This window comes from Aedes albopictus, chromosome 1, assembly GCF_035046485.1.
Source record: "Aedes albopictus strain Foshan chromosome 1, AalbF5, whole genome shotgun sequence".
In the NCBI taxonomy this organism is placed as follows: domain Eukaryota; kingdom Metazoa; phylum Arthropoda; class Insecta; order Diptera; family Culicidae; genus Aedes; species Aedes albopictus.
The window spans coordinates 198868471-198879693 of NC_085136.1; the positions used below are offsets into that span (position 1 = coordinate 198868471).

The window sequence follows — 11223 nt, forward strand, 5'->3', positions numbered from 1 at the left end:
ATAATGAAGGGAAAACCGTTTCCACCTATGCGTTTCTGGATGACGGATCAGACCTTACCCTTCTGGAGAACACCGTCGCTGAAGAACTTGGTTTGACAGGGGAGATAATGCCGCTCTGCTTACAGTGGACAGGAAATGTCACCAGAAAGGAGTACACGTCGGAGAAAGTACGGCTGCATATATCCGGTGTAAACGAGCAATCTAAGTATGTCATGTCAGACGTGCGTACCGTGGCCAGCCTTGATCTCCCACACCAAAGTCTCGAATTTGACGAATTGGCCAAACAGTATCCGTACCTACGGGGAATTCATGTCAATAACTTCTCTAAGGCTGTGCCTAGGATATTGATAGGATTAGCTCATGCCAAGTTGACGCTGACACTGGACAAACGAGAACGCCGAAGTGGAGAACCAATCGCCGCAAAGACCCGGCTAGGGTGGACAATATTTGGTGGAAGCGGGGAGAAAGTTCAGGGACCGCATCGTATAATGGTTCATACCTGTAGCTGCTCACCGGACACGAAGCTACATGAACTGGTGAGGGACTATTTCGCCGTAGAAAATGTAGGAGTGAATGCGGTGCAAGCCCTGGAGTCACAAGAAGACCAACGTGCAAAGCAGATCTTGCAACAAACCACCAAGCGTACCCAGTCTGGCAGGTTCGAGTGTGGTCTTCTTTGGAAAAGCGACCATGTTGAATTGCCTGATAGTTACAAGATGGCTGAAAGACGGTTAGTTTGCCTTGAAAAGCGGCTTGGAAAAGAACCTGATCTGAAAAGGAAGGTCAAGGAACAGATTGAAGAGTATCTGGATCGTGGCTACACTCACGAGGCGACGAAAGGCGAGTTGTGCAACTTGGAATGTCACCCCGTATGGTATCTTCCACTCGGGGTCGTACAAAATCCACGCAAACCGGGAAAAGTACGACTTGTTTGGGACGCAGCAGCTCGCGTGGGAGACGTATCGCTGAACGCCATGTTACTGGTAGGGCCAGATCTATTGACACCGCTATTGAAAGTGATGTCTGGATTCCGACAAAGACAATTCGCAGTCGTTGGAGATGTGCGACAGATGTTCCACCAGATTCTGATTAGACCATCCGATAAGCAAGCATTACGATTCCTGTTCCGGTCAGACCCAAACGACCCACCGTTATACGTTGTAATTTTCGGCGCCTACGTTATGGACGTTGTAATTTTCGGCGCCTCATGCTCACCGTGTATTGCCCAACACGTGAAGAATATCAATGCAGCCGAGTATGTACAACAATATCCCGAGGCAGCAGCAGCAGTGATTAACAATACGTACGTCGATGATTTTTTGGACAGCAGGGACACCATAGAAGAAACGGTTCAAATAATAGAAGAGGTGCGTCTGATCCACAGCAAGGCCGGTTTTGAAATCAGAAACTGGCAGTCTAACTCCGATGAAGTTCTCCTACGGGTCGGGGTAGATGTTATCGAAGCTGCGAAGTGCTTTTCGGTAGAGACGTCAACTGTTTCCGAACGTGTCTTGGGTATGACTTGGGTTCCCACAGATGACATGTTTGTATTTACAACGGTGTTCCACGAAGATCTTCGACATTTGTTGGCAGGAGATGTGATACCCACTAAACTGCAAGTTCTCCGGGTAGTCATGAGTCATTTTGACCCAATTGGCGTCGTGGCTACATACACGGTCCATGGCAAAATACTGATCCAGGATATTTGGAGGTCAGCAGTGAAGTGGGATGAGCCAATAACTGCAGAAAATTTCAAAAGTTGGCAACGTTGGGTGAGGTTGCTGCCAATGTTGTCTGAAGTTCGGGTTGCCAGATGCTATTTTCCAGGCTACAATCCGATCAGCTACCGATCATTGGAAGTACATATATTTGTCGATGCTGGTGAGATGGCGTGTTGTGCTGTGGCATACTTCAGAATCATCGACGGAGGAGTACCGCGTTGCGCCCTCGTAGCAGCTAAGACAAAAGTGACCCCTTTAAAACCACAGTCAATTCCACGCAATGAGCTGAATGCCACAGTAATGGGTGCAAGGCTTCTGAAGAACATTGAAGAAAACCATACGATACCAATTCAACGAAAATACATGTGGTCTGATTCTACTACCGTGCTATCTTGGTTAAGAGCCGATCCAAGGAAGTACCGGCAGTATGTAGCCTTCAGAGTAGGGGAAATTCTGTCGACAACAAATGTTAGTGAATGGTATTATGTCCCATCTGGCTTAAATGTCGCCGACAAAGGAACCAAATGGGGAACCGGACCATGCTTTGAACCAGCGAGCCCGTGGTTCAATGGTCCACAATTCCTAAGCAGACCCGAAAGTGAGTGGCCAAGCCAAAAGATTGGATTGACAGAATCTAATGAGGAAGTCCGATCCGTTCATCATCATGAAACTGTGTCGGATCATTCATTCAACTACCGGAAATACTCTCGATGGGAGGACTTGATAAAGAGCTTAGCCTACGTATACCACTTTATTCATCGTTGTAAGGCAGAAACCAGGACTTACAACAGTGAACGGAGAATCATATTGGAGCAGCGAGACTACGCGGCGGCAGAAGCAAGCTTGTGGAGAGTGATTCAACAACAAGTGTACGATGTAGAACTCAGCACCCTCGAACAAAATCTTCAGCTTCCAAGGGAACAACGAAAACATTTGAAGAAGACTAGCCCCCTTGCAAAGCTGTCTCCGTTCATTGACGAAGAAGGTGTATTACGGATGGATAGTCGGTTGAACAGGGCAACAACATACTACTCGTACACCTTTCGAAACCCAGTGATCATTCCCAGAGGAAATCATGCTACCGAATTGCTGATTCAAAAATACCATCAACGTTATGGTCATGCAAATATCGAAACCGTTATTAATGAGTTACGACAGCGGTATCATATACCAAAAATTCGTTTTGTGGTCAAGTCAGTGATTAGAAAATGCATGTGGTGTAAAGTTTATCGGGCGCGACCGCAAGAACCACGGATGGCTGCTCTTCCACAACCGAGAGTAACGCCATATGTCAGACCATTCACATTTACCGGATTAGATTATTTTGGACCGTTGATCATCAAGCGTGGCAGATCGAGTGAGAAAAGGTGGGTGGCATTATTCACATGCTTGACGGTTCGTGCTGTACACATTGAAGTAGTCCATTCGTTATCGGCCGACTCCAGCAAGAAGGCAATTCAACGCTTCGTAGCCAGACGGGGTTCTCCGCAACGAATCTATAGCGACAATGGTACTAATTTCAGGGGTGCTGCACGTGAACTAGCCAACGAAATCAGAGCTATCAATCGTGACATTGCCTCAACATTCACTAACGGTGAAACTGAATGGATCTTCAACCCGCCATCCGCTCCACACATGGGAGGTGTGTGGGAGCGAAAAGTGCGCTCTATCAAGGAAGCATTCAAGTCGCTGTGTCACAACGAACGACTCAACGACGAGGAGCTCGTGACATTTCTTGCAGAAGCCGAATTAATGGTGAACTCGCACCCCTTGACATTCGTCCCTGTAGAAAGTCCTACAGAAGAAATACTTACACCCAACAGTTTTCTTCTGTTGAGTTCAAATGGTGACAATACTGCAGCAAGAATACCCATCAATCAAGAAGTTTCTCTGCAGAGAAACCGCAAACTCATGAACGATCTGTTAAACCAGTTCTGGAAACGGTGGATTCAGGGTTATCTGCCTACCATCGCCAGGAGAACCAAATGGTTCAACGATGTTCGTCCGCTTCGAGAAGGTGACCCTGTAATCATCGTGGACGAAACAGTTCGTAACGGGTGGCTACGCGGTCGAGTCGTTAAGGTATATCAAGGAATGGATGACCAGGTAAGGAAGGTCGACGTTAAGACTTCGTCCGGAGTGCTTCAGCGGCCGGCTATTAAAGTAGCGTTATTGGATGTCCAAGAAAATAGTAAGGCCAACCAGGGGTAAGGCATTACGGGTCGGGGTGTTGCCGAATTATTGCGAGAGGCCCTTTGAGCAGTCGCCGCACACGGTACGAGTTCAGCGTTTGCACATAGCTTTATACCATCTATTGAATAGGCAGATAAGATGTCAACAATGAATCAGCATATAGCGTATAACTGCACTTGAACACGTTTAGTATTACCGCTTTTTTATTTTATTAGTTACTGCTTTATACATTGAATTTATATTATGTGCTAGAAAAAATCACATGAAGTGACTCTTGAATTATGTTAAATTAAGGTTGGTACGTTACAATCAGATAAATGCAGCTCTCTAATGATGTTATGAGTTAAGAGAGTAATGGATTAAAATGCATCTTTTCAGATTATTTGTAAGCTAAAATTCACCGCACAGTTTAAGAACTACGTACACTTCGTTATTCGGTACTACTGAATTGCATATTACCATAAACGTGAGTACCTAATGTTTATGTTAAAACATGATATTGAACAGTTCATTTGTTTAGGTAACCTAGCTTCGTGACGAGGTCCATTAGGAACAGAACTGTGTAAGACGACTAAGAAGAAACTAATTTGTGAGTACATATAACTTGAGTTCTAACATTGCTCTAAAATAAACTATTTTTAGTCGAGTTGACGGACTACAGCCGAACTGCGAAACAGTTTTTTTCTTAACAGTTATAGTCGATAATACTATGCCATTAATAAGGGCCATATTCTGATGATCGTATCAAACAAAATAAGTTTTCAATCACGAGATTCTTCTGAATTTAAAATAAAATCTCATTTAAATTTTTACTTATTTATGTAAATTAATGCTTAATAAAATATCAAAATGAACATTAAATTTGTTATTAATTTTTAGTTATTACCCTATAGATTTGGTAACTCCCTGAGAATCGCATATGATATCAAGTCGTAAAATGTGGATAACAAAATGAGATATCAATTTGTTATCAATGAGAACTCATTCTGTTTTGAATTAGATATTCCAGTACATTATTTTGTTACGTTAACACTTAAGTCATACAAAATGACTTTGTTATCAAAATTCGTGATATCTAAATAACTCAATTTCTTTTCAATTAGTTCTCATTCCCTGCTCGGGATATACGATGCAAGTTTGTGCAGTTCTATCACGTATGCATTTACATATTATTAACTACAAATCCTATACTGCCGTCACTCGCATGTACTTCAAAACCCATAATAAAAATTGCGGATTTTTATGTCAATGTGCGAAAAAATACCAAATCATGTGCGTCCCATATTGAAAGTTACCCGCATAATAGCCCCATCATGAATTTGTGTACCCTGTAACACGAAACTGAACAATTCCGTAGCAAACGTTACATTTTTTACAGTTATGTATCGAGGTGCAAAGCAATCTGTGAAAGTTTCGATTTTTCAAAGCTTTACATGGAAACGAGTTGTCATACTTCAAACGTCGTTTTCTCAAATGGGACTGGTATGCGAGTGGGGGCACTGGGGCAGTATATTAGAATAACTAGCCACAGAAGTCCAATGTCGCGGCAGTTCGTGTGACTAACATCTAGTTTGCCACGCCCTTACAGCGTCATTAGCGGTACTAGAAGTGTCGAATAAATTTTGTTTACCAAAACAAAAGATCCTTTACAAGATGAACACTTAAAACAATGATTTATTACAATTAGAGATATCAATTTAATTAAATAGGAAAAGTGGCAACAGCGCCATTGGAGTTCTAGTGTATTTCTATTGGCAGTATAGATCCTAGAAGACTATGTCTAGTAGGTAACTAGACTGCCCCTCTTCGCATGTCAGTCCCATGTTGTTTTTTAAAGTGCCTACGTTTTGCACTATAACTCCAATTGTTTTCGAAAAAAATGTATTCAATTCATGCATAAACTTTTCGTGGAACATTGAGCTGTAAAATGAGGTAAGAAAAATATCAAATTTATTTAAATGAGCTCGTGAGAGACAAAAATATGATTCGCATTAGAAACGACATGGGACTGACATGCCAAGAGGGGCAGTAGAGTCCATGCTAGAATAGTCATGGTCAAAACGAAGGGCGCGTTAGCACCCCTAGTACGATTCCCCGAGATGCTGCAGAAGATTTTTTGGAAACGCCGTTCCCGCGCCACGATACAAGACCATGGGCCCTCGTACCCTATGACCATAGCGAGGACGCCTCGGTGACGAACGACGAACTCATTGCAATAGCGAAGTCGCTTAAGTTGAACAAGGCTCCGGGACCAGACGGTATCCCGACAGTAGCCATCAAGGTTATCCCTGACATGTTCAGAATGGCTATGCAGATATGCCTAGACAGAGGCGAATTTCCGGAGAGGTGGAAAAGGCAAATATTGGTTCTACTGCCCAAACCCGGGAAGCCACCTGCCGACACGTTGGCATACAGACCTATCTGCCTTCTGGACACCGCCGGGAAACTGTTGAAACGGATTTAATTCTGTCGAGGCTAATGGTCTATACCAGAAACCCGATGAATCTCTCCTCTCGCAATTCGGATTCCGGAAGGGTCGAACGACGGTGGACGACGGTCGAGATAGCGCTCCAAAAGAAGAGAGTAGGAATCCGCTATTGTGTGGTCGTCACGCTGTACGTGAAAAATGCGTTCAACAGCGTCAGCTGGGCCGCCATCGAGTGCGCCATACACATAGAAGCCCTGGTTAGCCTATGCCGGTACTGCAGAGCTACTTCCAGAATAGGGTGCAAATCTATGACACCGAGGAAGGCGAGAGGAGCAACATCAGCGCGGAGATACCTCAAGGGTCCATCCTGGGCCCGATACTATGGAACGCGACGTATGATGGCGGCGTATTGATGCTCAAACTTCGCCCTTCAAGAATTACTCTGTGACTTCCTTGTGAATTTGTAGAGCGACATTGCTAGAGAAACATATTTACACAATCATAGAAGAAATGTCTAGGTCAATGAGTGAAAGTTTAGAATGTTTGGATAAATTGCAAAAGGATTCGATGGTACAGTATCTGGTGAACCTCCTAGTGCAAAGATTGGATGAATTTCTGGTTTAATTGTGGTATTGGATTCTCTGTCGGCATCATGGTGGTTTAAACATGTAATTAAGTGATGCAACAATTTTATGCTTCCAAAAATTATTTTTTCTTCCTTTATAAAGAATTCGTTACTAAAATCAATAATAGGACATGGCTTATTATAAATAGAACATGTCCTAATCCAGTCCTTGCTTCAGTACATAGGATTGAGTGTGGAGTTCCGAGTATTTGCGAGTGCCGGGGGCTAAAAATATCATCATCTGTTCCGTTTGGCTAACTCATAGTTTAGACCATTTAAGAGTAAGCTATTCGAAACATGAGCGAGCTTGAGGCACTTTTATTATACGGTGAAATTTGAAACAAAAATTTTCGGAACACCGCAATTGAACTCCCATTAACCTAAAAAAAACTTGTAAAGAAGTACTTACCAATAGAAGGAATATTGATGCAGAGAGCTTGTGATAACTTAAGGTATGTACGACCCAGTTCGTAGCAACAAATTTGAAGAACATCACTGATGTCGATCAATAGATCTGGAATAGAAAAGAGCAGGAACAATATTAAACGATTGCAATGACCAGAAACGTCAATAATCTTACGGGATGTTCCTTCAGTACGGCAGGTAATGTACACGCATGCCGCATAAATGTGGGTATTTCGTCTTCCCCGGGTCAGATGTCTGATCAGGGCCATCTTGAAGAAGTTGCAAGCCGTCTCGATGCAATGGTTGTTCAGATGTAGCTGGTGGCACAAATGCGTAATTCCTTGCCGGGCCTTTCGAAGCGTAACCTCGCGCGATTCGGTTCCGGTACCGACATGGAACTTCCCGTAGGCCGTCGCACCACCTTTCGAATCCGAAGCGACGAACTGACCGACCGCACTAGATGCACCGTGAGCATTTTCTTCGAACTGCACTTCCGATACGATTATGTTATCCTCCAACACCGAACCGCAATTTGTACACACTGCATCACCGCGGGCATTGTCGACCTCGATGTCGGCACTTCCGCAATTATTACACTTCCGACCCGACATTCTGGCGACGAAGCGATCAATTCACACAATTATTTGATGGATTTCAAGAAACTTGTAACAATTTAATTGTATTTTCGCGGATTGAAAATGTGTAAAATTTCAAACTCGAGCCGCACACCACTTGCAGTTTTGTTTTCCAAACAAAAATCTGTTTACAAACAAGAGCAAAACTGTCACGAATGAACCTTCAGTGAACCATTCGCGTGACGTTTTCAAAAGGTCCTACCCGCCGCGCAAAACAAGTACATACACGGGAAATCAAAGAAATTTAAAATCGAGTTTATTTATCGTAAACAATATTATTGCATCTTCCTTTGCTTCTTAAGCTTTCAGTACACGCTTTGCCAATATGCGCAAATATTTGGCTATTTGACGTATCAGACGTTAGCAGACGTTTGCCGTTTGGCTATTATTTGTCAATGGTCAGTACACGTATGACAAACAATGGACTTATCCACCGATGAACCAAATAGACCATTCCCGTCTGACCTAACCCCCCTTTTTCGTATTTTTTTTCGAAAGACAATTGTTTTTGATGATTATTGCCGCTTTCAGATTTTTTTTATATGCAAACCTGATTCCCATACAAATTTTCAAAAACAGAGAAACTCACCACATTTTGAAATAAGAATCATCATGCGAAGTAGTTTTTGGTAGCCCTAGACATGGTGAACTTTTTATTCACCTCAACCCTATTTCAAACTGCTTGTAAACATTATGAACTGTCAAAGTACAGCCAAAAAAAGGAAAAAAACTCCCAGGATCTGGTGATTTGCGATTTCTGTTTGAATTTAAAAAGAAACCGGAGAATTTTCGTCAGAGCGGGTGAATAATATGAAAAAAAAAAAAACCACTGCAGATCATTCCGGTAGTGCCAGCACGCTGCGTCAGGAAACAGCCTCAGTGCGAATTACGGGGCAAAAGTGATTTTATGCGGCAAGCTAGGCGGCAAGTACGACGTCCGGATGTTTCAATGAAATTCCATAGAGCGGGTTGCTACTTCAAGTTCGTGCTGTTGCTGTTTGCGATGGAAAATCCAGCTTCATTTCATTCGGCAGGGCTTGCTGAACGTACCGAAACTTTGTTTAGTCGGAAACAGCGGATCTGGTGCAGATTTATACGTTGGGAGCCAGAGGTATCCAATGGGGAGGTGGAATTTGAATTTGAATTTGTAATTTATTTATTTAGAAAACGGCAGCCTGTTAGTTATTACAACTTTTGCTCAGGTCAAGGAAAGGAAATCGTCCTGTGAGCAGTGCGATTTACAAGAGCGGGCAAACTATGAAGGAAATCCCCTACAGGCGTGGCTTTGCGGACAGTGTGGTATTCTTGGTAGAATGAAATCGGTTCGTGAAAGTGTTCTCGTGCAAGGGAATGCTCTGAATTGCACGATCGCCTCCCAGCAGATGCCGAAGAAGATTTCCAGTGCCTGTTTAGACGCTGCAGAAGACAAAGATGAAGATGGGAGTGCAGGTAAGGAGAAAGATTTATTTTTATTGAATATGTCTCCGTTCCACCTCATATTTAAAACGAAAATGTCAATGTAAAACACAAAAACTCAATATAGGTATCTGTTTATTTTTTTTTTTCAGGTGTTGATCACCAATCCCGAGAAGCTGGAGGGTATCGTCTAGCGTAAACTTAACATCACCAAGGAAAAGAATACAGCATCCGCTCGATAACTGACTGCTCTTTAACTGGACTGCTTTTTAACTGGGCGCTCGATAACTGGGGCAAAGTCGAGTTAAAAAGCAGTTATCTGTCAAAAATAAGCGAAATATAACCTCACATTTTACAAATCGGTAAACAAAACAAAATATAACAATAGCCTCCGGCTCCGGAAGCTCAGTCCAGTTATCGAGCGGCGCTCGCTTACTGGATTGTCGACAAAGCCCAGTTATCGAGCGGAAGCTGTATCCTGACTACTGCTGTGAATGTCGTCCTGTGCAGTGGACAGATCGACGATCTCTGCCCTCAATTTTTCGTCGAGGCAGGAGCCATGGCCGTCTGACGGGGGAAAAAGTTGGACTTGAAGCGTATTACTAAGGCCAACGGTGCAGAGTTTCTGACCTCGATTACTAACATGGATGGGGAAGAGAGCATCGAAGCAAGCTATGTCGTGTCGGCAAAGCACCCGAAGTTGTGCTGGAGTTCATCTGTGACGATGAGCTGATCATGATTCGTGGCCCTACAATCGTTTTGCGAGATCCCAACGTTTTCTTCTGCGACTAAATGGAACGTTCGATTCACGATGCACTGTGTGTGACGAATCGAGTCGAAGGAAAGAAAGTCGTAGCCAGCGGTTGCGTCGAGGCAGCACTATCTACCTATTTGGAGCACTTTGTCACCTCACTGAGTTCTCGGAAGCAGCTGGTGATCGCCGAATTTGTGGAGTCCCTTTTTGGTTATTTCAAAAATGTTGACCGTGAATGCCGCCAAGGATGCCATTGATGCTGGTAACCTAGCTCCGAGCCTATCACAATTCATGTTAGACCAAGGTCGATCACGCCCACCTGAGATGGTGCGGTCTGGATACTCTCGAGGGAGTGGTCAAGGACAACAAGAAGGCTGGAGGGCTAAAACTGACCATGGCGAAAGTCATATCCCTCAAATTTGCAACGGAAGCCGCATCCTGCGTATCGATGACATGTTCAAGCTGAACAAAGAGGAAGAGCAAGAGCTACGCTGCCGTGTGCAGCATAGTTGTCGCATGTTAATAGGGATTCAACTATGCCACACACGGCAGTACGGAGGTGCGTGTGCCGCTAGAGGGTTGAACGGCTAGGAACATCGTCTTTTTAGTATCTACTCAACCCAATTTTTATAATTAGATTGGCGCTGAATACCCACGCCTTTACAGCTGTTTCTATACTGCCGTGAATCGCATATCTGTCCCATTTGCATAGGAAATCCTGCAAAGATGGGACTGATATGCGATTCACGGCAGTATAGGGGCCTTAAATCAAAATATCTGGCGTGAAGCTATGACAATGACAGAGGCAATTTTTATACATAATACATATTTAAAATGTATTTCTGATGGCTGAGTGTAGAATTAGTATCTAAGTTAAAAATTCTGATGGCTGAGAGTTTCTTTGAGTTTTGAGACCGAGTTTGAGACTTTCAGAGCTTACAAAAATTATCAAAATATTCGGGAGCGGGACATTTGGCATAAAGTCATTTGGTATAAGGTCGTTTGGCATAAGGTCACTTGGCATAAAGACATTTGGCATAATGGAC

General features: G+C 43.5%; 1 protein-coding gene and 1 pseudogene across 1 annotated transcript in view; one reads left to right on the forward strand and one right to left on the reverse strand.

Annotated features, from left to right (window-relative positions):
* LOC109430199 (transcription factor IIIB 90 kDa subunit) overlaps positions 1 to 8115 on the reverse strand; it is a 104002-nt gene extending 95887 nt beyond the window's left edge. Inside the window, exons 1-2 of the mRNA XM_029866920.2 lie at positions 7548 to 8115; positions 7377 to 7481 (exon numbers count right to left, since the gene is read on the reverse strand). Of these exons, the coding sequence (XP_029722780.2) occupies positions 7377 to 7481; positions 7548 to 7983 (541 nt within the window). The 5' untranslated portion in view covers positions 7984 to 8115. The remainder of the gene's footprint in view (positions 1 to 7376; positions 7482 to 7547) is intronic.
* A 1205-nt stretch (positions 8116 to 9320) lies between these two features.
* Positions 9321 to 10848, forward strand: LOC134290588 (T-complex protein 1 subunit alpha-like; annotated as a pseudogene).
* The last annotated feature ends 375 nt before the right edge of the window (positions 10849 to 11223 follow it).